At 38.1% G+C, this 27,681-nt stretch overlaps 1 protein-coding gene across 6 annotated transcripts in view; it reads right to left on the bottom strand.

The window, feature by feature from the left end:
- The window catches only part of BBX (BBX high mobility group box domain containing), a 285,709-nt gene that overhangs the window by 41,703 nt on the left and 216,325 nt on the right, over positions 1-27,681 (bottom strand). For all 6 annotated transcript variants that reach the window (XM_058731518.1, XM_058731517.1, XM_058731512.1 and 3 more), the window contains 3 exons: positions 23,972-24,052; positions 20,785-20,859; positions 11,745-11,825 (listed from right to left, as the gene is read on the bottom strand). In XM_058731518.1, the coding sequence (XP_058587501.1) occupies positions 11,745-11,825; positions 20,785-20,859; positions 23,972-24,052 (237 nt within the window). The remainder of the gene's footprint in view (positions 1-11,744; positions 11,826-20,784; positions 20,860-23,971; positions 24,053-27,681) is intronic.

Genomic DNA, 27,681 nt, shown 5'->3' on the forward strand with positions numbered 1-27,681 from the left:
TAATACTTTGCAAACTCCATTCTCTGCTTCAATATATTTCAGAATGATTCTCCTCATCACCCCTGATAGGATTCCACAGCTAGGAATGAAATGGAACAAATGCAGACATTCACTCTGGGGACATATTCCAGGAAATAGCATAATATTTCTTGTGGAGGTAATTACACCAGGCACTAGCCATGCTTTACTTCCTTGTTTCGGGCTCTTAAAAGTTTTTTTCTCCCACAAATAGACTATGTTAATCCTAAATTATAAGAAAAACAATTATATTGCTAGAAGTGAAACTATAAAAATAAAACAAATAACTCCGAGTCAAAAACTACAAATCATAAATCTCACTAACCAAAAACCCAAATAAACACAAATCAGACTCAGAGTTGGGTGTCATATTAGGTAATCTAATTTAACATTCTTCCCCATGTAGAAATTCACTTTACTACAATATTCTTGAGACTTAATTATCCAACTTTCTGCACAAAGACACTGACCGTATTAGAGGGTGGTTCTCTCTGAAATATTTAAAATTTGAGGAAAAAACTACCACTCCATCATACTAGTTGTTCTCTGAAGTCACATAAAGAATTCTGCTTTCTCTCATATGACAGACTCTCAAATCCTAGGAGACAGATGTAAGTCTCTTCTCCTGGTATAATGTCCCAGTTCCCTTAACATGTAAGGCTTTCCGACCTTTCAAAAGTTGGGCCCCTCTTACCTAAATGCAGTATGGTGTCCTGAAGCAAGAACTGGGCTTTTGGGAAGTAAGTTGGGTTCAGGACGAAGTACCACAGTGCTTGCCTAAGGCTAGAGCACTGTGGGCTATGTAACTTTGACTTGAATCCACATGAGGAAATAAAGGCTGAGAAATGGGGTAACAGGACATGCTCCACTGGGTTGTTGTGATGCAAAAGTGAATGAATGTGTGCAGACACAACACTTTACACATAAAGCTTCACAATGGTCGGGGAACATGGATTTAACAATATCTTCCTTAGAGTAAGTTCCTAGCTTTCCCATAATGCTCTAGATGAGAAGTAGAACTGCATACTTGTCAGCTGATAGGAACATACTTATCTTCTAATGGGGCCCAAAGATGGATCTCCCCCCAGCCACTTTAAAAACAAAACAAAACAAAACAAAAACCAAGTCATACTTCTGGCTTGTATTGGGCTTGTGGTCAATAACCATCTTGGATTTCTTTACCCACCTAATTAGCTGGGAAGCTTGGTCTCTCCCATTCTATGTTTTTATAATTTATTTCTTGTATATAGTTGTGAGATTTTCTGTTTTTCCTTATAAAGTTTATCCTTTCCAACTCTGAATTACATTACCTTCCAGCTCTGTTACGGACACATTTGATAAAGTTGCATTTTATGTCTTCATCAAAATCTTTGGTAATGTTGACTAGAACATGGCTAAGGACAGAGCCTTCTGGCAGACTTTTAGAGCCCTTTCATCAATAAACTTCAGCAATCTAAGAATGTTTTATAATCCAATCTAAATTACCCCTGTTTTATTCACAAGGACATGGTAAGATTATCTGTCAAAAGTCTTGCTGAAATCTGGACACAGTATGCCAACAGCATTCTCAGCCAATTTTATAACCATACCAAATATAAAATGAAAATGGCTTGTATTCCAGTCAGAGTCTAACTAGGCAAACAGAAACAACTTAAAGCATATCCAGCAGGAGGAATTTAATGCAGGGAACAGGTTGGTTACCCAGGTCATAAAGAACTGAGACACCCAAATAGGAGGTTGGTGAGGCAATCCAGAGATTAGCAACAACAGGAACAAATGGGGGAAGGCCTCCAGAGGAAGGCAGAACCATGGTGGGCCTAACTGGAGGAGCTCAACACGTAGAAGAGATGTTACCTTTGCTTTGCCCCCACCCCTCCTCACCGCTTCCCTGCACATCCTGGCCATTCTCTTCCCCCCATTCCACATTTTCCCACCAGAGTCTCCCACTGGCTGGACCCAGCTGGATATCAGGGGACATAGGCACCCAGAAAAGGCAGTCTACAGCCACCAAGGATATGAACTGTCATGCAGGGCAAACAGACTCTGGGAGAGCACCCAGTTTTTACCTTCTTTTCTGTGAGATCAAACATTTTATTAGAAATAATTCTCAAAAACCTCTAGGAATTAACAGTCTATATTTCCACATAAAATAAACAGCTTGGGAACAGCTATGGATGTAGTAACTCTTAGAAGATGCCATCACTCTTAGATGTGAGCAAATTCTACATCGAGAAGCTATTCCAAAAGGGAGGGATGCTAGAGCCAGACTGTCTAGGACTGCAGACTGGCTCTGCCTCTGATTTGCTAATTTTCTATAAATGTTTCTGTGCCTTAGTTTCCCCATCTATAAAACACGGATGTTAATATTATTTCTCTTAGGAATACTGTGAGGTTCAATGAGTTGGACATGTACAGCACTTAAAATAGTCCCTAGTTCACAGCAAGAATAAATGTATTCTGACAACCATCCCTCTGTAGCCTTGTGCCATATAGAATAAATCTTAGCTTCTGACAGTAGAATTAGTCTTATGGATATCATTGGTGGCACGTCACGGCCCTGGTACACTAAGTACTTTGCTTTGATTTTTTCATTCTGTGGTTGAATGATTCTGTAATTGGGGGAAAAAACATAAACAACAAAATTAGATGCAGGAGATCTTAAATCAGTTACCTTTCAAGAAGTTAGTCTCATTAAACATATAGTTAAGCTCAGTTCTACTACTGGGTACAAACATCTACTTTCATCTACTTGAGTGCATTTATCAACTAACTTTAGTGGGGCTTACGAAACTGCATACAAACTACATTCTGTTCACATGCATGGACATGCATACAGATAAGCACACGGTGGACACAGAGGAGCATAAATCAGTGTGAACTCAGGTGAATAAAACTGCACTGTGGGACGCACAGAATTAATGTCTGTTATTAATTAGTCAAGTTGCCCTTAATAGAGGGTTGGTTGTTAATCAAGCCTTGAAATAGAATATGCCTTAGTAAATGACAATTTATTCTTTTATCATTATTTTAAATTGAACAATAAACTTCTTTAAGAGTGAGGATGTAAAATGTCTGCAGGACACCTTCTAGATCGAATTCCCATGGCTGTATTCCAAGAAGTCAGAATGCTAATGTTTTAAATCAAATGCCTGGCATAAATATTTGATATCTACGGTCTATTCCCTCAGGCACCATATTTTTTATAACTGTAACTCAGGGGGCACAAAATGGATCCTGTTCACTTCTGTACTCTCCTCCAAGAATATATCCTAGTACGTTTCAAAAAGAAGGCATTTCGTAGATAATTGTGTTGAATTGAATGGTTCATTAGTTCTGAGTCTAAAATGCAATCTGATTCATACCAAGAAAGTTACCTTACAAGTCTATAAAAAACAATGTTAATTAGGACCACGCTATTGCTTGGCCTAGACCAGCATTCACACTGTCCTTACTTATGCTTCCCAGGAGCACCAGTGAGAATTAATCACTAATATTGTAGTTTTACTTTGATAACTGAAACCTCACTGAAGTTTCTCACTGTTTTGTGTAGTCAGAATGGCCTGTCAGTGATGAGCTGGAAGAAATGTAACTTACCCCCAAAAGAAAAATGAAAATGAGTATGTTGAAACTGGAGATTCTAAAGGATGCACATATTGGACAGACATATAAAAATCACCCTCTTCAAAATTATTACAAAGAAAAATTTCAGTAGGAATATTGAAGAGGTGAGATAAAATGTGCAGTGGAGGGATTATTTTTTATGTTCCTGGGTTCAAGAAGATTGCCATTTTCAGTTCAGGTAAGATTGTGCCATAGGCTCGGGGTTGCTATGGGGGACTACAGAGACATAATAAATCTGAGTTGTGACAAGCTTTTACCTCTTTGAATCAAAAGACATTTTAAAATGTGTTCCTTTCTACAAATGTTAAGATATTGATTCATTTCTTTAATGTGTTCTGCTATAAAAGACAGTGAAATGACCAGCAAAAAATAATTAATCATGTGTACTAGATAAGAATACCACCACAGAAACAGATGCTCTTTAACTGGTACAAAGGAATGGGTAAGTTGCTCCAAAATGTACCATACTATTACACTCTTAATTATCTTTTGTCTTTCATTGTCTATTGTAAAGGATCCAGCTCGATTAAAAGCAAGGCAGTGTGAAAACAGAGCCACTGACACTAATCAAGAAGTTTCAATTTCAAAATCTTTGCCTTTTAGTACAAAATAAATGTTTTGCAGCCAAGGTATGTTTACAATCATTTTGTACTGGCTTATTATCTGCCAAAACAGTGTAGACATAACCCTAAGATGGCATTTAGCAGTGTTTTCCAAGATGTGCACTTCTCCCATAATTAAATAAAATCAGAATGTTATTGCCATAAACATACACTGGCTGATGGTCTCAGAGAATAAAGAATAGCACTGCTGCTAAGAAAATTCAATTTTCTTTATTATAAAAGATAACTGGTCACAGAACAGTGGTCTAAGCATCTCTCAACACTGAAATCTGAGCATATTAAGTAGTTTTCTATTTGGTTTGCAGAAACACGACCAGGTGAAAAGGTGGCTTAAATGTTTCTCTTTACTCACTATTTCTTCAGAAATTATACCCATTCTGAAGACTCTAGATGGGGTGGGGTGGCCTTTGTTCCATAGGCCATCTATTAAAGTCTCCCCCAGAAGTGTTAAAGGAAATCATTAGGAGAATTCCTATATTTCAGTTCCTCCAAAAATAAGTTAATGCAATTGGGAATGAAATGAAAAGTTTTAGGATGGGAGTTTTCTAAAAATGACTCACAACTCTGCCTAAAAAGCTATGGAAAGAAATATACCACTTAAAAAAAAAGACCCCCTCAAATATATCATAGGTATTGGGATTCAGTTATATGACAGTAGCGTAGGAGGGGCTGAGCTGAGAGCTGTGTGCCGAGATTCCAGGTTTCAGGGGGCTATGAGGAGGAGGTGGGGATACTGCGTGTCAATAGTATGTGAGGACACACAGAAAAGTGAAATGGAGTCACTTTGGTCAAACATCACCCATACCTGGTAGTCGGGAATGCTAATGTGATTGGAGGGATGGCATTTCCTACAGTTTTCAATGATCTCTATAATTCTATCATAATTCAGCTTTTCTTAAAATGAGCCAACATCCTTCCTAGGACCTTATTTTTATAGACACCAGAATAAATTTGTCTTTATCTACCTATTTGGTTTTAATTGTAAGTGTTTTTTACAAGTTAGAATGTAAGGAAAACTAGGCAGTCAAGGTGTCTGAAAATGTCATCATCTTTTTTTAATAAATAGGGTTAAATAATGTTTCCAGTTCCCTTGGAAGCACCAGATCTGCAATCTTGCTTTTTCATACATGAGGAGTAGGAGTATATGTGGAGAAATCCAGCACCCTTCCTTCAACTTAACCTTAACACATTACTAGTTTCATAAACTGAAGTAAAGAAGTAGAACTCAGAAAATGGGTACCACAGACCAAATTCAGCAACCCTGTGGTGACTGTTCTCTACCTTTCTTCCTTTTGTGCTCAGAGAATATGGGCCTCTGGCTTTCCAAAGTCGACCATTTACCTTAACAAACCCCTCTCTTTTTGATTCTTTCAGTATTGGATTTCTTCAGTTGTCCCCACCCCTAGGCATCTTTCATCTCTTCTTTTCTGCTGGTGGGGCTTCCTCTTTGTTCACAAACATTCTTCTCCGGTGCATTCAGGTTCAGAGCTGGGGCCATCTCCAGCTCCCCTTTCGCTTTGCCTTTCACGTGGACCCAATCATGGAATCCAACTAAATCCTCTGTAGCATCCCTGGTGTCTGTTTCTACAGCCCATTCCCACTGCCAAACCACCCCTCCCCAATCCTGGCTCTTATCGTCTCACACCTGGATGTCCCCAGAAGTTTTCCACTCCACTCTACACATAGCTGCCAAGGGAGTCTGCTTTCCCACTGTGTGCCCCTGCCCTAAATCTCTTCTTGCTCCTCATGGTCTTCAAGCACAAGTTTCTCTGCTTTACACTAAACACTCTCCCAGTTCTGACTGCAGCCACACTTCCACAAGTCTCTTAGCACAGCCCACTACTCCTGCCCGTCTGATCTCATCATCCGCCTACCTCATGCCTCCTGCCTCTACCCCTTTATTCCTTTGCTGTATCTCTCTCATCTCCCCATTTGATTATGCAGGTCACAATCTGCACTGTGTGCGGGTATAAAAGGGGGAGGTGCACGAGGGTAGGTGGATGCTGGCAGGGGTTGCTGGCCTCAGAGCCAGGGCTCCGGAGGGAAAGGAGAGCACAGTGATGGTGTCTTTAAGGGGGAAGGCACTATCGGCCCTGACCAATCGTTCTCATATGGGAAGGTTGGATCAGTGTCTCTAGATTCTCTACATTTTCATGAGAAGTCAGACATTTATTTGAAATCTCCACTTTTAAAATATAAGCCACTAATTGAAATGTAGAATATAATACAGGTCAACAAAATGGGTGCCCCCGAAAAAGCATCTCTGCAAGTTAAATGTGGCCCAGAGGCTGCTAGTTTCAACCCCAGTTTCTAAACAAGTCTTTCATCAAGAACCGTCTTCGTGCTCTTTGTGCTGGGTCCCCATGGCACTCCTGCTAGTATTAATTCTCCCTTTCTTGTCTTCACAAATTCACTTTGTATATCATTCAACACAAGTAGAGCCTTGTCATTTCACCGCATGGTTCCCTGTGAAACCATTTGCACACTTATTTCTCATCCCTTAACTTTTTGTATCTTATCTCTCTGCAACTGGAGAAGAAGTTCTTGGAGGACAGGAGTCCTACTCCATAATTTCCTCTCAATATCTTCCAAAGTATATTCACAAAGAGGCACTTACTTATTTAAGGGTGTAAGATGTATCTTGGCAGTTTCAAAAGTACAGACACTTTTTAAAAAGGAAATATCAGCTCCATTTCTTTGACAGCAGTCTGGAAAAATCTGTCATCTTATTCAGCCATACACATATATGTGTAGGAGTAAGCTGTCTTCCATAGAGCCTTCTATAATACGCAAAGTCCTATAACAAGCAACTTGCAGAGTCTTTTACATTCATCTAAAACAAGGAGACAGAACAGCCCAGTGTGGAAGAGCCTGGGTGTGGAGACAGATTGCCTGGGTTTCTACTGAGGCTCCAACTTCCTGTCCACATGACCTTAGGCAAGTCACAAAACCTCTCTCCCCTTTTGTTTCCTAATGTATACAAGAGGAACGGTGATAATACCTATCTCAGAGTATGTGTGTGAAAATTCAATGAGTACATATAAAATACTTAGGAAAGTGCCTACCACATAGCAGAGAATTAAAGTCATTATTATCTTAAGTTAGGTAATACAACCGATTTTCTGCTATTAAAATTTAAACTCTATTTTATTTTATTTTATTTAATTTTATTTTTTTAAACTCTATTTTAAAGAACACATAAAATTATTTCAGAAAAAGAAAAGTAAAACCAAAGAATAATATTTTTAGGCATATGCTTCGGCGTCTCATGGCAACTCTCCAACACCAAAACCGCACCCGGAGGCAGAGTGTGCTCATACCACTGACCTTAGGAGGTTCACAAGCAGGTTCCCGGCTTACCCTATCACAAGAAACAGTATTCGTACATCCATATGCAGGTAACTTTAGCAGCCTCACGGTTATGGACATGGAATGGACCCTTAATAATTACCGCTTATTGGAATAAATGAATCAATTGTGTATTTTATTATACTAGGCAATTTTGATACCAGAGATCTTTTAAGTGTAGAATTTTCTTTCCTAAAATATACAGGGAAAGATGTGTCTGTGTGTCCTCCAACTATATAGCAGCTATAATACACAATCATCTCCGGGGAGATGCTTTGCAACTCTTTGCATGATCTGACCTAATTAATTTCAAAATGAAAGGAAACACATTATAGTACCTGCACCAATTAAACAACTGATTAACTGAACAGTACGAACCTCATGGAGGTTCAAACATAGAGGACTGTATTTTTTTTCTCAATTCCCTGACCTCAGCAGCACTATACCAACTCCGTTCTTAGCTGGAGTGGATTCCTAAAAAATACCTGGAACAGATCCCAGAATTGTCAGGTCCCTCTCAGCTATTAAAAATCCACCCAGCTTAAAATGCCAATCAAATGCCTGAAGCAGGGCCTTCCCCAGGGCATCTCCTGGCTACGGGGTCCTAAGAAATAAAACAATGCCAAAACCAAGAGTGCAGGCCAACCCAAGTCTCTTTGTGTCTGTTGCCAACTTCCTCCAATTTTCTTTTTGCCGGCTCACGTGGGTGTAGGGCACAGCAATAAGAACATGCCTAAAATATTTCTTGCTTCTCACCAAGAAGACACTTCTTGCAAGCAACAGCCCCTATACTTTTGGGAGGTCTACTATTCAGCTCTCCCCTTGTGTCAGCTTGTAGGAATAGAGGTGGGGTAGGGGGAGAGGTTAGTTCCTGGGCTGGTTGCTGGCCCTTCCCTTCACGAGTTCTAAAGCTTCTGTAAAAAACAGGAGAAGCAATAGTGGAGGCAAAACTCACTGCCCATGGTTATGCCTGTCTTTTTCTATCTGTTTCTGCTAACACTACAAAAGACTGAATGACCTTGTCAGGGGATGCCAAGGGCAGGGATGATACACAAATTATAAGAGGCAGGGATGCAAACTGATCAGAAGGGATGTGGTCCAGGGGCTGGAACAGGTCCTGCAGACCCCTTGCAGTGTCCTCCAGTTGCTGGAAGGATCAGGGGAGCCCAGGGACGCTGGGGAAATTGCAGCAAGGGTGCTAGGGGGTTTGGGTCCTTTTACTAACAATGGGAAGTGCTTGGTAATGTTAGTACCAGGACAGCTGTACTGGTGGAAACTGACTGAACATCATTCCTACCTGTGGGAGCTCTTCAGTGTCCTGAGCGAAGCTGTCTCTAAGTGCGTATTTCCTAATGAGAGAGGCTGCCCCAGGCCTGCTCTCTGCAACCCCTCCCCCCCATGACTGTCCCACGGCCTCTTGCCTGATCACACTGAACTATTTTCTATTTGGTCACATGACCTGTGGAAACTCATGCATTTTCACAATACCAAAACAGAGAGTACAGCAGGGTATTCCAAACCTCTCCTTGCTGCCAACTTCCTCCAGCTCTTTTCTCACCTGGTCAGACAGGTGAAGGGCACAGCAATAAGTCTATGTCTAAAACACTTCTAGCTTCTCACCAAAGAATGAGAAGACACCTCTTACAGATACACCCCAATTGGGAACAAATTTTCTCTTAGAGCTGCCTTCACTTTGTTTGACAGGGAGCAGGGATGAAGAGTGAAAAGCAATTCCTTCCTTCTCTCTTCAGGACAGGGAGGAAAATCAAAATATTCCAGATGACTGGATAGTTTTTGATAGCCACCTGCGCACTGACGACTTACGGGCTGGGATAGGAATGAGAGAACCCCTGGAGGGGTACGTGGGATAGTAGCTGGATTGGACCATCTCTTTAGAAATCCCAAGAGAAGGATCTGGCCCAAATTGAAGATGGCTTCCTGGCAGATTTCCTTTTGAAATGCATAAATTTAAAGCTGTTCTTTCATAGTTCAGACAGTAGCACCAATTCTGGGCAAGAGGAAAAATCTTCTTCTGTATCCTGTTATACTTATTTGAAGAGGCACCCGAAATAATTAAATATTATATGCAGTTTAAGAAAAATGAATATCAAATATACATGGAATAAAAAAATTGAGGAAGCATATTTCTATTGGTGATTATTTGGAGATGCTGATTAATCCATTGTGCATATATTTATGTTTAATTAGAAACTGGGTAGGATTTAGAATGTTATTCTAAAACACAGTCTATTAGCATTATGGCATCATATTCATGTGGTGCAAATAATAATGTGAGAGGATTTTCTTGGTAAACTATTTTTTAGCGACCCTGTTTTATCAAAAGCATATATTTTTACTCGGATGTTATAAGAAACTAAGTCTGAGTATAAGCTGATTTGCTATAATTGGAATAGGCTTATTGCAGTCATTTTACCCCTTTAAAATTATGATACCAGCATTCAAACATCTGTTAAACCATAGCATCTGTTTCATATTTGGGATGCATCCCTACAAATTAGAAGAATGTTCTTTTTAATGAGCTCTGATTTAATAGGGAATCCTTTTTTTTATATAACTGTTATGTGAAAGAAAGAAAATGAGAAGACAAAAATCATCTCTTGCACCCTCCATACTAAAGTACCTCAAAGGTCCATACATTTCAAATATAAAACTGTTTCATGAAGATATATGAATATGAAAGTGCACATGCGTGTGCACACACATACACACACCAGGAAATGCAGAGAGGGCCACACATTCTTATTATTCAAGAAAAATAATCACTTCTTTCAAAAACATTGTCTTGCCAATCTATAGGGTCTTAAAAATACCAGATAAATTCATACCTCGTAGTGCCTCTGTTTACTAAGATTTGTTTGCTCTAACTCCAAAGGCATACGTGTTGCCAGGTCATTATCATTTCAGTTCTATCTGAAGTAGTACTTGCCACTGACTCACTCAGTTCTTTTTAAACTATTCCCTATGGTCTCTGGAAGTTTTCTAGTCATTTGGAGACCTCTATCTGCATCTGATTTTGTCCTATAAGAAGCATGTCAGCTTAATGTCAGACAACAAAGGGTTCATGTGTCCCACTGTTAATATACTTCTTTACTGTCTTAGGCCTTTGACCTTTGTGTTTTTCTATTTCTAATGTGGAGATGGGTAGACATTAAAAGCTTAATTTAAACATGTTTAGAACTCCTAGATTTTAATGATATAAGCTACCATAAAATTTAGAAGATAGGCTGCCCCATTAAATTTAACAAACTACAAAGGATTTATAAAAAGAAGGTATCACTCACATAAAATGAAAAAAAAAAAAACAAAACAAAAACAACTCAGAAGGAACTCATTGGAAGGAAGCCAGAAAAATGAGAGAAAAGAAAAAGTTTAATGTAAGAGATTTCTGGTCACCCATCTTGTACCTCCTAATTTGTCTCACCAAAAGAGAAAACGGCTACTGCAGTGTCCCAGCACTGACGATGTTTCTTTCACAAAAGAAAGGCAGAGCAGTCACAGGTAGGCGGAGGCAAGCATGGTAGGTGCCCACCCCAGCAACAACTGCTTCTGGCACCTTTCTTGCCAACCCATCCCCCACCAAGCGAGGGTTCTGGCCCTCACAGATTTATGAAAGCACATTTACCAAAGGAACAGCAGCATTTTATATCCATTTCACAACAAATGTACAGCCGATAGGTGTTACAAAACCAGATTTGGAGTCATTTGAGTTCTTCACTAAAAAAACACCCCCAAATTTAAACATCGATGACCTAGTTTAAAAGTAGTGTCTTCTAGGAATTTATAGACACTATAAGAGAATCAGAGAAGAGAAAAATGACCCAGGCCATTCTTCTGGGTTTAGGCTAGACTTACATCACCAGTCTGAGACAAAAACTGACCTTATTTGACAATACTAACCTGTGGAAAAAGATTGTGTCATTTTCTTGAGTACCCTTTTCCAATGCTTAATGACTTTTAGTAGCAAAACTCCTTTTTTACCCTCTCATGGTTGAAAATGAGATATAACAACACACTTTATGGTCACAGGGGATAGGGTACAGTTTAAAGAACATTGTTATTATGAACTTTTTCCACCTCTGCAGATCTTATCTCCATATACTCTTAGAAACTTGCCTCTGCCAGTTGAAAGAGTGCAGATTTTCCATAGCGTTTCACAGGTTCTGCACCACCCAGCTGCGAAGTGTTTGAAGAAATCTGTATTGAAAATAATTCACATAAAGGATATTAATTGTGTCATCAGAATCTCTGCTTCTCATTCATACACATTCAGGAACTTTCTTTAGTTTACGAGAACATCATTGTTCCCAAGTACCAAGTAACTTTAAAGATGTCATACTTGGAATTATAATTTTGAAACCAACTTTGGTGAACAAAATCAAAAACAGTAACAAAAACCAGGTGTGGCTTGGACAGCTGTTTAATGACAGGAGTATTGTCTTGTACACTCCAGGCTTTAAACTCTACCACTTAAAACAAGATTTGCATTTCCATTTCCATATAAACACCAATTCATCAACTGACCAAATATGAGGGATTTAGAGTCATTTTGTATGCACCGAAGTGACTAATTTTTTTAAGGAATATATTTAGGATCTCTAAAATTATTTGGGAAAGATAGCATCATTAGTCAACAAATATTTTTTTTATATAATTATTTTTAATGTGTATTTATTTTTGAGAGAGAGAGAGAGAGAGAGAGAGAGAGCGCACACAGAGTGGGGGAGGAGCAGAAACAGAGAGGGAAACACAGAATCTGAAACAGGTTCCAGGCTCTGAGCTGCCAGCACAGAACCTGATGTGGGGCTCGAACTCAGGAATGGCGAGATCATGACCTGAGCCGGAGTCAGATACTTAACCGACTGAGCCACCCAGGTGTCCCTCAACAAATATTTTTTTAAGAATCCAATATAAATGTCGTAGGCAATACGATAGGAACTGGGGAAGCCAAGAATTTTACAGAAAACACTAGCCCTGGCTTTGAGAGAATACTCTAAAGTACACACAAAGATTGAAAATCAAGACCACAAATCTAAATAAGTTATACAGTTAAGGCCTATGCTGAGGCACAACATATCCAACATTGTATCAACTGCATGTTCTTTTGCAAATTTGGCCAAACAGTGGCCAGGCACTGATAACAACGAACTGCAATGTCTTTTCTCATTTTTATATGAAAACTTCATTTTCAACTTCTAGCTTAACTCAGTAAAAAAAAAAAAAAGCTGAGAACATATATTCTTAAGGATCTTTACAAATATTCTTCTTCCTGGAGAAGTTCTGTCATTACAGCAGCTAGCTATGGCTTAAGCATTTCATATTCCTCATGATTCTGAATTCTTCCTCAGTTTAAGATAGAAGTATTTCTCAGTTCAGTTTAGCAGGCACTCCTGCCTGCTGAGTGTATCCTCACAGGTGACCCCAAGTCCCACAGTGGATTCTGTGGAGCCATCAGCTCTGGGAGAGACTGGGAGCTTGCTGCTGAATGGAATTCTTCCTAGAATACCGGCTGAACGAGAGGCTTTTGTCGAGGAAAATGTTTAACAAGCTACCTGGGCCATTTAGAAGAATTTAGTTTATGGAAATTTTAGGCACTTTTTCTTCCTAGGTACTATCATTTTTAACAGTTCTTTACAATTTATCCCAACTAAATTTTCATGTTTTATTTATTTTTGAGAAAGCACACACAAGTGTTGGAGGGCCAGAGAGAGGGAGACAGAGGATCCGAAGTGGGCTCTGCACTGACAGCAGAAAGCCTGATGTGAGGCTCGAACTCACAAACCAAAACTGTGAGATCATGACCTCAACCAACTGACTGAGCTACCCAGGCACCGCCAAACCACTTTTCTTTTTAAAGAAAATTAACTAAATGGGGCTCAATCTTTCTAAGTCTGGAATCTTTTCTTCTACCTAATTTTTCTCTGATGTATGCCACTTCTACTTTTTCTAGACAAGATGAATTTAATAAATCACCTTATCACTGAACTAAGAGAAATGGACACATAATCACCACCTCCCAATTACTTGAGGGAATGAAGTACTAAACATACAGAATTGCCAGCGTCTTGAACCTAGGCTGTATAAAAGAAAGAACATGACTTTTGTGTCAGACACACCTTCATTGCTTTTTGCTCTGTCAACTTAAGCAAATTGAGTCTCATCTACCTCATCTTCAAAACAGAAACAATAATACCTGTCCCATATTATTGTTGTCAAGATTAGATTTTATGTCAGTGAAGAGTCTGGCACAGTGCCGAGCCCATATTGTGTTCTCAATAAGTGGTACAATGATTATCAACAAGAATTTATCAACAGTAACTTGAATAAACATAAAGCTCTCTTAGTATAGTCCAAAAATTAGTTACACACTAAAATTGCAATGTTAAAGGATAATCATGAAATTTAGTAATTCGTAGAATATTAAATTTATCACATAATCACATGACACTCTTAAGAATCACTAGAGGACAGGCTGGGTAATCCCACACCACACAGCCACAATGCGGAGTGGTTCTAGTTCTTACACTGACTCCCTCTGCTGTTCCTTTTGTTGTAGGTTTATGCTCCTCGATACTAAGTATTTGTTCACTACCACACACCCTGTGCACGGAAGACTGCGGGGCTCAATGAAAAACTTCGGACTGTGTGGATGCATTATCTGCCATTTGAGATAATGCACAGTTGTCTAAGTAGAGAACTGAGAATGGTTCTTTACCTTTCAAAAGGAACTACTACTTATGTCTAGTAAGAACTAGTTCCCTCATCACCCATGGGAGGACTTTGACCTATCTGTAGGTATAAGAAAGATTTCCAAAGGAGCTTGTGTGGGGGGAGGGTCAATGTACTTTAGCAGCCCAACATTTCTTTTTTTTGTTAATTTTTTTTTAATGTTTATTCATTTGTGAGAGACAGAGAGTGAGTGAGGGAGGGGCAGAGAGAGAGAGAGAGAGAAGGAGACACAGAATCCAAAGCAGGCTCCAGGCTCTGAGCTGTCAGCACAGAGCCCAACATGGGGCTCGAACTCACCAACCATGAGATCATGACCTGAGCTGAAGCCAGAAGTCCAACTGACTGAGCCACCCAGGCGCCCCAGTAGCCCAACATTTCTATAATTACCAACCAGTATGGTTTTCCTGGAATGACTGTGGGGAGATATGCTTTCTTTTTATTTTATTCTTTAAATGTTTTTATTTTTTAAAATTTACATCCAAATTAGTTAGCATACAGTACGACAATGATTTCGGTAGATTCCTTAGTGTCCCTTACCCATTTAGCTCATCCCCCTTCCCACAACCCCTCCAGTAACCCTCAGTTTGTTCCCCATATTTATGAGTCTCTTCTGTTTTGTCCCCCTCCCTGTTTTTATATTCTTTTTGTTTCCCTTCCCTTATGTTCATCTGTTTTGTCTCTTAAAGTCCTCATATGAATGAAGTAATATAATTTTTGCTTTCTCTGGCTAATTTCACTTAGCATAATACCCTCCGGTTCCATCCACATAGTTGCAAATGGCAAGATGTCATTCTTTTTGACTGCCGAGTAATACTCCATTGTATGTATATATATATGCATATATGCGCCACATCTTCTTTATCCATTCATCCATCAGCGGACATTTGGGCTCTTTCCATACTTTGGCTATTGTTGATAGTGCTGCTATAAACACAGGGGTACATGTGTCCCTTCGAAACAGCACACTTGTATCCCGTGGATAAATGCCTAGTAGTGCAATTGCTGGGTCGCAGGGTAGTTCTAATTTTAGTTTTTTGAGGAGCCTCCATACAGTTTTCCAGAGTGGCTGTACCAGCTTGCATTCCCAGGGAGATATGCTTTCTAAAAGCATCTTTGGGCTTCTTAATTTTTAGACATATGTTAACATCTGTGGCTGGTCCTTATCTTGATTTCTTGGCAACGTTTGATATGGCTAACGTTTTTTTTTGGGAAACTCTTCTCTGGACTTCCATTACTGGCGGGTCTGTCTTATTTCCCTCTTATCCCCCAAGCCACTCCTTGTTGTTCTCTGCTGGCTCTCCTTTCTCTGGTGACCCCTTAAATGCTTTTTTTCAGGGTTTTGTCTTAGGGCCTTCTCTCTTTTTATTTATACATTTCTTTGAGTAATTTGATCTCTTCTGATAGCTTTGTTAGAGCTTGTACAATGCTGATTTGTTATACCACTGTTTATACCACTGTTCATTTCCCCCATTGTTTTCCTATTTAAGAGACTTACGCATCCTTTCAAGTATGAACAACACAGTAATATGTTCTTCAAAGTCTGGTCGGCTAGTGGAGGAAGGGCAGGTTATGTTATGCTTATGGGTAGGGGACCCTAGTGGGCCATACTGCATAGTACATTCCTGGCTTTGCTTTTTATTTTCCTCAAATTAGATGGTGCTTGCCAATCTGTTAACTCCATAGTCTCTCCTTTGGCAGCATGTACTGTTCTGATAAACAGAGTGCGTGTAATAGCACAAGACGCAGAGCAAATGTGCTAAGAAAAATGATCACCCTGGATGTTAAACTGTTAATTTTACAGCTGCCTGAGGTAGGGAAGCATACCACGGAAACAGGTAGTAAAGATTAAGAGTAAAATAGGTAATGGAGGAAGTGTTCTGGAGTTATGAGGGGTATCATAAAACACTGTAGTCTGGGAGGAAATGACTGATAATTATTGAATGAATAAAAAAAATTTTTAAAACCCAAATGAACAACACGGGATGATTGGTCTTTCTTACCTTAAAAGAAATATTAATGCTTCCAATAAAAACACGTGATACTTTCACACTGATTAGCTGCAGTGTGAGTATGCAGTTTTTGTCGAGTGTAATATTCTGTAACATATTGAACAGTCCATCATGAAAATGAATGCTTTAAATTTGCACCTATTGCATCTATCCAATTGTGGCATTGCTTTAAATTTGAGGAGATTATGGCTGTATTTATATTGGCAAAGTAAATACCTTGTAAGGGAAGTTTTAATGTCCAAATTTATTGGTCTAAATCATCTAGATTAGTTCTCTGTCTTCAAAGTAAATATATTTCAATGCAAAGATATATTGTAGGTGTAAGAGTCAGCCACACAACGGAAAAGAGAGTATGTGAACTGGTTGGTCATGGCTTCCAGACCTGTTAAATGATAGAAAGCAATAGCTCCCTTCTGGCATTACATGTGGTCATTAGTCTTCAGTAAATGAGATCTAAAATGTGATGGATGTGTCACTCTACCTGTAAACAACAGAAGATGCAGATAGGAAACTCATTCTGACCAATGTAATGGATCAGAGCCAGGAAACAGAGTGATGGCTCTTCAGATGGGCCAAGGTGAACACAGATGAATTAGGGGTATCAGCAAGGAATGCAGACAGGCTGAAATGGAGGGGGGTGGCGGTGAACAGGCTTTACACTCTGTATTTCTTCCTAGATCTTGCAAAGCAGGTATATTTTTCTTAAAACGTAAGCTTTCGTGGGGAATCTACAAACAAAATGTTCTTTATTCAGTTTCAACGTTTTTTTTTTTTTATTTTTTTATTTTTGGGACAGAGAGAGACAGAGCATGAACGGGGGAGGGGCAGAGAGAGAGGGAGACACAGAATCGGAAACAGGCTCCAGGCTCCGAGCCATCGGCCCAGAGCCCGACGCGGGGCTCGAACTCACGGACCGCGAGATCGTGACCTGGCTGAAGTCGGACGCTTAACCGACTGCGCCACCCAGGCGCCCCTCTTTATTCAGTTTCATGACTCCATGCAGGTTCACTTCAACGAGTTTTGAAACTATCAGACTTGATTAAGAAAGAAAAACATCCTTCTAAGCCTGCAAGGCAGAAACCCAGGACTTAGTGTGAAAGAAAAAACAACTTCAACTTAAAGAACTGCCCAGGGCTTACGGTTTCTTAAACAATGTGTTCCTAGGATAATTATTTGACACAATAAATGACCCACTGCCAAGAGAAGATCTAACTAATCTCTTCTCAAAGTTATGAATGTTTGTAAATCAAATTAGCAGGAATGGTCTCTAAGCATTTTGCCTACCTGACCTTAAAATAACATCACAAAGCTAAACAGTTTTAAGGAGTAAATTGTTTCCTAAATTACATAAACCCCATTTTTCTCTAAGTGCACATAATAGGATGGAAATCCCTCTGAAAAGAGGTGGGGCTGTAAGTGGGCCATTGAGTAGATTTCCATTACATGTCCATCCCCTTTTCAATTCACCCTTTCCCTATGAGGTTCCAGACATACTAGGAAGTGCCTCAACAATGGCGATTCAATAACTCACGGTAACAGTTACAAACTACAGAGCAGTGACCTTGAACTGCGGTTTTCTAACAGGAAATTTGTTAGAAATGCAAATTGCCAGGCACCTTTCCCCACCCCTGCCCCCAGACTTAATAAATCAGAGCCCTGGGAGTGGAGCCCAGCAATCTGTTTGAACAAGCCTCTGAGGGAACTCTGATGCATTTGAAAGTTTGAGAACCTCTGCTGTAGACTAATTAAAACAAGAATTCAAGAGTCTTTATGTTTTCTCAAAGGTGATGAGTGTTATACAAAGTAATTATAAAAGTTTTAGGGATACGATTACAGTTAGTAATTGTAACCTATTCTATTTCTTCTGCAATACCTGTGCTCATAGCAGATTTTAGTAGATAATTTTATTAGTTTATGTAGTTAGATCTTGTTAAGCTTTGAATTAAACCAGCCTCAAATGAGGCCAACAATGTGGTCAGATCATAAGATGTCAGAGATTGAAACTTAGGGTTCTCTTGGGCCAGCTGAGGCAACTGACCATTGAGAAGTTACATATCCTTAGGGAACCGTGTGCTTCTCTTGTATAATCATATATAACAGTTACAATTAATAAACAAGCATGCAATAATTTAATTTACTTAGGAATGAAAAGTGTTAATATTATCAATCTAAGCAAAATATAACTAGCAAAAATAATATACTGATTGACAGAGGGAATTGCATTTGATTCTAGGGCAAAATATTTTGATTTTGCCACCATGCATGCCTTCCTCTCTTATGAGGTCTTGCAGTAACTCTAATCATTTTCAAATTAACACTTTTTATGTCTCCTGATGCTACTGAGCAGAGGAGTGAAATCTGCAAACATATCCCTGCACAACTCCCAAGAGAGAAAAGTTTCTTTTCTTTCTTGGAAAACAAACAAACAAACCCTTCTTGGGGCACCTGGGTGGCTCAGTCGGTTAAGCCTCGGACTTCCGCTCAGGTCATGAACTCAGGGCTCGTGAGTTAGAGCCCTGCGTTGGGCTTTGTGCTGACAGCTCAGAGTCTGGAGCTTGCTTCTGATTCTGTGTCTCCCTCTCTCTCAGCTCCTCCTCTGCTCATGCTCTATCTCTCTCAAAAATAAACATTAAAAAAAATATTAAAAAAGAAAAAAACTTCTCATGCTTTAAGGAGTGAGCATACTGAGTAGCAAGGACTATTTTAAGAGAGGCTGGGATCTCATTCTCCAGAAGCACAGGACAGCCCCTGTTACATCAGCAAACTGGTTCCTCAAAGCTGCCCAGGGCTTCAGGGAACTCCTCATAAATATGATAATAGTTTCACTTAAATAACAATCACGTTCTGAGTGAAGATAACTGTTGGAAACACCAGCTGTGATATCCCATACTGACATTTTAAATGAAGCTGAATACTCTTGGTAGTTAGTGCATTGTCAGGTGTGTCAAAGATGAGCCACTATATTCCTGCTAGAGAGTGTAAAATTTAATCAAACACAATATATGGCAAATACATTCTGTTTTGAGGAAAATATTTCTAAAAAGTTGCATGGGACTGGCTCGGGCATCAAAATTAAAAACAAATTTAGTCATTACCACAATTTTTTTTTAACTCTTAAAAAAAGTATTCGTATCAAATAAATGGATGCCAACAACTGAAGGAAAGCAAGAAAGTAAACAAAACGATTTCCCCAGACTGGAAGTAACAGTCTGCTTATCATAATGAAAAATTATAATAAAATCCTAATCTATTCAGATTCATCAAGCAAATTGTTCTTCATAAATGGTAGTAGCATCATGATATTTTCGTTACCAGTCGATAGAATAGCCCTCAACAACGAAAGCAAATACTGTGTCAGAGAAGCCTAACAGATAAGCAGGCCAACTGGTGGTATAAAGTCACAGTGGTTGAGATAAGTGTCCCAAGAGGAAGCAGGATTTCTTTTTTTAATGTAAAAGCTGAAAGTAATTTTTCCTCATTTTCAAAGTAAGATGCTGAGTTTTCTCTTGCCAAAAGGATATCATTTTACATTTCATTTATGCAGCACTCTTTATTCAAATGAATCAAAGTGATTCAATACATCAATATTAAACAGAACAGTCCTGCTTGTCATTTTCTCTCAACCCTTTAAAAAACTGCTTAGTTTAGGATATGTATTTTTGGTTGGAATTAATAAAAGAGGAAAGAGGGGAAAGACCGAAAGCAGACACCATATTATTTTCACGATCAATCTGCATTTTATTATTTGTCATACAGGCTCATTAGGAATGAGCAGCATATGGTTGAGGCCAGGGCTTTTGTGGTAAAATCAAGCATATCCTATGTGCCTCTTCACACTAAGTAAGCACTCTCTAGTGTGTGCTCTCTCTCTGGCTGACAAACCAAAGAAATCTGAGATCCTGTAAGAGCTGACCTGATCTAAGCCTGGGATTAAACACTAATAAAAACGCTGGCTAAAGCTACATCACATAGAAAGCTAAGTGCCGATGATTTAACAGGTTGTATTCACCACTGCATTCACTGTGAGTTATTCATAAATTACAGCATCTAATGTCACTACTGGAAAAATTTAATAAATTGGAATCCTAAGGCCTTCACGTGGACAGCAGTTTTTTTCAAGCTTTTAAAATAAAAACAAGGTAAAATTAAATAAATGAATTAGTGGAAAGGGTCTATTCTAAATGAACTCCTTAATGAATGTTTATAAAATGAATACAAAATATGGAGCTGATCTATGATTATAGCAAAGGCAGCAAAAAGCATGAAGTATTCCCTTACATGCATTATGTTCGTAATGGCGAAAGGCATGCCTAAAGTTCGCTATATGTTATTAAAACTCTATTCTAATATTTCCTGAGCTCAGTAAGTTTCTGAGCCCAATAATCATTAACAACAACAACAAAAAAAAGAGGTCATACCTCTGCAAACTGAAACAAGGCTGAGGCTTGACACTGCTTTGAAGAAGCATCAGGGTGAGACGTACTTGAAGATATCTGAAAGGAAACAAGTAATCTTTAATGCACAAGGACATTTTCCCATATCAGACTAATAGATTCAGCCATGTATTTCCACTGTACACACTGATAAAGATTAAGACATGAATCATCACCCTTAATGCCTTTTAGAAGAACAGTATAAATGATAAAGGAAGACAAAGGCCATGTGTCTAAAAACAGATGACTGGAAGAACAAAAGACCACAACTGGCTCATTTGCCATGTCTCTTGTAGGGTACCAGGTATGTTGCAAACAGCAGTTGAGGAGCGTTGAGATGAACTGCTTTATTTCAATATATTTTTTAAAATATTATTAAAAGCTGGAAGCTGCAGGAAAGTCAGTCACTCTCTTTCCTACACCACTCCCCCCAAGCTGTTCTCTGCTTAGATGCAGCTGGGAAACAGTGTTTGAGAAGCATATGGATGTGGCTCAGGGTATCTGGGACTGAATCTTAGCTTGCTGCTCGCTAGCTGCATGACCTTGGGCAGTTCAGCTAATCCTTCTAAGACTTATTTTTCCCAACTGTAAACTGACAATGATGATGAAGAGAATAATCCCCATTTTACAGGATTACAGTGAAAAGAAAACAAGCTACAGAATACACTGCCTGGCATAGTACCAGCACCCAATAAATTATTCACTGAAGAGGAACAGCATTTCTTTTTTAACACCATGCATGTGCATGCGTGCGCACACGCAGGCACTCACACTCTCTCTCTCTCTCTCTCACACACACACACACACACACACACACACACACACACACAAAACTCTCTTTCTCCCTCTTCCTCTCACTCTACAGGCATCGGGCAGTGGATGGAGGACTCTGCCATACTATACTTGATTCAACTGGGAGACCTTTCTTTTCCACTTGGTATATGGTAGCCTTATTAAGTTTGCTCTGATGGCCCTTGGAAGTACTTCTCAAAGATCTTTTGAGAACAATGTCAGTTACTAATTTTGGTTCCAAAGTGAACAATACTTCCATCCAGCTACAAAATAGGGTGAAAGTGAGTCACAAGAGCAAAAAGCTTAGGCATTATGAATTCAGCCCATTCCCAGTCCCATAAAAGTATTGTTCTTCAATTAACTGTGCTCATGAACTCCATCAAAGGGTACTTACTAAGCAATAAAATGCACCTTAATTATAATCCTTCAACCAGAGAAGTCAATTTTTTTCATCTTAATTAAATTAAGCTGGTTAGAAAAACCATGGAGGCAGTTGGTGATACAGTATCAAAGTAATGTTTAGGGATGAGAAAGAATTAGTAAAGAGACTGATGGAATTATTGACTTTATTCACTGCTGAGGCCATTAAGAAAATTTTAATGCCACTATAATCAGACATAGAAGCATCTTTAGAATAAACATCAGTAAAAAGAAAAAAAAGATCCAGATCCTATTTAATAAAGTAGATATAAAACCATCATTGTGAGTGAATAAAATTTAACCAAGTGTTTTAAAGACATTTGAAGGAAAAATTGTATGCTTCTTGGTCAAATCATGAAATGTATCATTTCAAACGAAAAACATGTTCAAGTGTGACAGACTGCATGTATGAGTCCACAAGGACTTTCCTGAAGTCCTGGGAATTATGAATTGAGTAGGTCTAACTTCAGAGAGCACTTTTCATTCCTATCAACCCTCTATAAAAGTTAAAGAAAATAGTCAGTTTATGTAAGGGAAATTGCCTAGCCTATATTTCTTTGAAAATTAAATAAGACAATGAAGGAAATGGAGAAACCACTGACATCAACCCCTTAGATTTTTGAAAGGCATTTCACAAGTTTCTAAACAAGGGAATTTCTTTATAAATTATCATTGGGATAGAGACACTCAGTCAATGACATGAATAGGGAGTTCCTGAAGAAATATCAGATTAGGAATAGGGACCCTTTCTATAAATCAACAGAGTCAGGGATCTCTTAGGTATGCTATAGAGCCCACAAAAATGAGCATATGTCAATACAAAATTTCATGTGAAATTTTAGGGTTTTCATTAGATCTTTAGATTCAGGGATCACTGGCCATGCATCTATGCTTTCAAAATTGGGACCAACATTATTTAACAGGTCTATAACTACTGTTTAAAAGTTGAGTGCAGAGTGAATCCTCTGTAACCTTAAATTCTTGAGGAAATAATATATAAAACAATTGGAATTCACACAGCGTATCTCAAACATATAGAAAGGAAAGTGATAGGTAAGGAATATCATGTGAGCAAATACGTACAATAACATTCTGGTGTATTAGCAAGGCATTTATGTATATTATAAACAATGTCTCAAAAGGAATGGCCTCTGCCTTTGTGAATTGTAGTTTTGCCAAGGAAATGTTGAGATCCACCAGGAAAAGGCACTAGAGAAGAAAAGAATCTGAAACTAAAAATATGTTCTCTTTGGACAACACCTAACACAATGGCATATGTTAGGAAGGATGACAGTGCAAGAGAAGGTCTAGTAAAAGACAATTCAAACGATCAAGGGAAAACCACTTTAAGGTTTAGAAAAAATTAATCAATGATGGCTCCGTACTGAGTTCTAGAGCAAATGAAGATATTTGGGGAAGTTGTCTTAACTTTATACATTTGATCGTAAGGACAATGTGCTTTTCTACATCATCTCTGAAGCAACATTGGAAACATAGGGAATCAAACAAGTTTGACACAAGACATAAGACCTTGAAAAATGCCAACAGTATGCTAAAGTTTCAATTAAGAGCAAAGTGCACTTTCTTTTTCTTAAAAGAAAGGAATGCATAGCCAATAACCATGAGTTGATTCCATCTTCTGATTTAACAACTGATAAATTAACAGCTAATAAATGACTAAGTTCTAACAATAGTTTAATTGTATTCTTAACTTTATTATCCATGAATAAAAATTAGTGATGCGGTTTAAATGTAATATTTACTACGACTTAATGAGAAGCTTCTATAAACATAAAGTTATTCCTTAATTGACAGACTGTGGAGTTCCAAAATTTGATTCTATTTTCCTATCTATGGTTAATTGAGCTAAGGAGAATTCTTCATTGCTTTAAGTTACTGCCATCAACCTAAATTTAAGCTCACAATATAATCTCATTAAGTATAAATTGTAACATATTACCTCAGCAAACTGAAATAATGGTGATTTCTGACGCAATTCAGGGGATTCTGAAACATCCTGCCTACAACTGCCAGAGGATATCTGAAACAAAGAAAAGATGGTGTGAGGCATCACAGGAATAGTTTCTGGAAGACAAGAGATGACAAGTGCCACCTATATCATTCCTATTTGAGGAAAGAAGTTTTCATTCCCCTAATTTGAGGCGAACTATGACAAAAAAGTAGTTCTAGTCTGCAAAGTTTTATACAAGGTGCCATCCAACAGCTAAATGCAGTAAAACAGGAGATGGACAAGACAATGCATTTTAGAAAAGTTCATATTCATCAAAGAGAATTTCTCCAATGATGTCCATTTTATCTTTTGGCTTTCTGCCACCAACTCCAAAAAAACTCTACTTCTTTCATGTTGTTTGTTTCCCCAATATTTTATATCACCTAACTGCATGAAAATGCAAATGAGATTTGATGATATAAACCTTCTGGGAAAGCAAAACTAAAGTCAAATTGTTTTCTAGGTGTTCGTGTGTCTATACACAAATGTTAATCACAGAAAAGTTACTACTTACCTAAGAGTAATTTCTTTCAAAACATGTTTTCTTTTGCACTACTCACTACACACACATTTAATGTTCTGCAATCTTCACTTGCCATCTTTATTATTAATAAGTTATAGAAATACCACTGGATTAAAAAATTTTTTTTTGCTATTTATTCAGTACTCTTGTCCAGACACACACTTCCTCTTTTATCGCATTGCTAAAAAGGACCTATTTCTGTATTTGGGTGATATAATTGCTTAGGAAGCCAAGTGTAATTCAAAAGTCAGGAAAGTCACGGAATGTTGAGAGAAGGATATTGTTATTCTTCTGATCTGACCCTTTTTACAGATTAAGAAACTCAGGACCAGAAAAATAAAAGACACCTCCCCCCCACAACATTCAGTAGTCCCTTTATTCTCTATCTTTAGCACTTATCACAAGACATAAATATTTGTTTATTGTCCATCTTCTCCTGGGGCCCTAGTTTAATAAAGAATCCTCAACACTGCCTGCTCACAATGTCAACAAGTATTTTTTGAATAAATTAAAGTTGACACGTCTTCTAAATTCTAAATCAGTGTACCCTCTCCCCCTTTTCTAAATGACAATGTTAGGAAACCTTAGGGGAAAAGTTTCTTTCACTATAGAGGCAAAACAAGTTAAAAATAGTTTTTAATAACATGTTGCGGACAATAAAATAATCCAAGTTCATTGTTGCAAATCTGAAAAAAAATACAGAAAAAAATCATCTGCAATGCTATCTACAAAAGATAAGCACTGTTAATACTCATATATATTCTTCTAATTGTATAAGATAATTTTTCAACTAAAATGAGGTACTGTAATACAGTTAAAGAATGCTCTTCTTTAAACAATACATTATTTTTCCTGTGTTATCAAACCTTTTCCAATGTATTTTAATAGCGGCATGTGATTATGTTAGGTGGTTGAATCCTGTGGAAACACCTGACAGTCACCCAGATTACGTTTCTAAAAATGGAGTCTCTCAATGAAGCTCTTCATTAGATACTGAAGATGTGTTTCTCAAATAGTGTCACAGGTCACCAGGCAGGAACCAGCATTTGAAATTTTATTTGTCACCTTTGGATTTGAAAGAGTAATGGTCACCTTCTTCTAATGATATTAAACTCCAGAGAAGAGTGCAGAACCTTTTGTTAATTTTCCACCTCTGGTCTGGATGCCAAAGCCTGGCTCTCTCACTGCCACTTGACTATTTGACAAATTGTATGCCAAATGGCCCAGTCCTACTCCCCAAGAATTTGAAGTCAAGGAGACAAAAAATGCATCAAAAAGAAAGCCAATGAATCCCGAAATTACTGGCCACAAAGAATTTCTTCATTGAAAAGAATACTTGGACAAAAAATAGTTTTATTTAGGAATGATGGAAAAAAATCAATACTCTCTTGGTTTATAAAGAAATCCTTTAAGTCTAGCTCCTAGATATCTTGGTAAATAATCAAAATTTTATTTAAAATCAACCTTAGGACTAAATTAAGATTATAAAGAGTCTTAAAATTTAATAATATAGGTTACACAGGTGACAGAATTTTCGAAAGATATTTGGAATCTAATAGATTTAGGCTAGCTACACTGCATGCAGGTACCATTCGTGAGGAGATTAGATACCCTGTGGCTTAGAGATCATACGAGCTGTAAAAAGAAGAGTCAACTTTCTCTTCAAGTTCTGTTTATAAATTATCTGGCCATAATTACATAAGTCACAAAGTTTTAAAGTTAAGTGAGAACCTCTGCAAATCATTATTATGGACACTCTTAAACAAATTTGAATAGAGAATTCAAATGTAAATAATTATCAAGGCACTGTAATCCTGAATGTTGTATCAATTGTGCTATGCTATCAAAGAAGTCTACAGATGCAAGTTTGTGCCCACCATGTACCTGATGCATACTAAATGTACAACGAATACTCTGACTTAATTGTGTGTGTGTATGGATACAAAGAACTCAGTGACCTGGCCAGGAATCACACAACAAAGACTGACCAATGGCTAAAATAGTAGTAACAGAATCTCGAAGGCTATGCAACTTACTCTAGTGGACAATATCTCAAAATCTAGTTACTCTTAATTTTATTCATGAGTTTAAGGCATTAGTTACTCTTGACTTTAAAGCACTGTGGATTTAGTATATATTTTCAGGCTAGTGTAAGGGCACAAAAGTAGGAGCCAGGAGAATTGAGTTACTACTAAGCTATGTGGTTAGTTGCCTCTCTAGTCCACAGCAGAATTAGAAGACACAATTCAGAAGGGGACAGGAGTAGGAGAAATAGAAATAGAATTGCAAAAGAAGGAGAGTTACAAAAGAAACAATACCACTAGCAAAGAGACACAAGGAGAAGACAGAAAAACTGTAAAGAATAGACACAAATGTTTTGTAAAGCACTGTAGTCTATCTAAAAGAAATTAGAGCAAAGAGTCTCTAAGTGTCTCCTGAAGGCTTCAGTTCACTGCAGCAATTAATATTTATTAACTATGGTTCTAAGTTGTCAAGATAAGGATAATTATAAAACATAGCCGTGATTAAAAGGCAGAAATGTGTGTGATACATGCTAGGCATATTTCCATCAAAAATCTCAAAATATAAATATGGTACAATGACACGGAAAATGTATGTGGGTAGAATTTATTCTTGTGTGCTTGATAAATACGGCATCCAATGCAAGTGTGTATATTTGTGCATATACTGATTAATATACACATCTGGCAAAGAAATCTGGGAAATATCCACATAACAGAAAGAGAGTACTTTGCACAAAAGGCTCCTATTTAAGTATCAGAGGGTCCTGGGCCTAATTGCCTTGCTATTCGTATTTACAGTACTCTACTTATGACATGGGACATGCTTTTTATGGACAAACATCAATTCCTCTATCTCCATTCCTATGCTAGAATCAACTTACCTTCTAAAAATAACAGCATAAAAGAGAGTTAAAAATATCTTTTCACCAATTAAAAGGAAATAAAAGATACCAAATAAGCAGAGGTTAAATAAAGGGAGAAAAAAATGCCCAAAAAGCTGTTCCTAGAGTCTCTGAAATAATCCACAAAGCCACTAGGTGTAGCTATCTGCCCAAGAAAGAAACAGCTAATGGGATTTTTAAAAGCAAAATTTTGTTAACTTCTCTTAAATT

This window comes from Neofelis nebulosa, chromosome 5, assembly GCF_028018385.1.
Source record: "Neofelis nebulosa isolate mNeoNeb1 chromosome 5, mNeoNeb1.pri, whole genome shotgun sequence".
NCBI classification, from domain to species: Eukaryota; Metazoa; Chordata; class Mammalia; order Carnivora; family Felidae; genus Neofelis; species Neofelis nebulosa.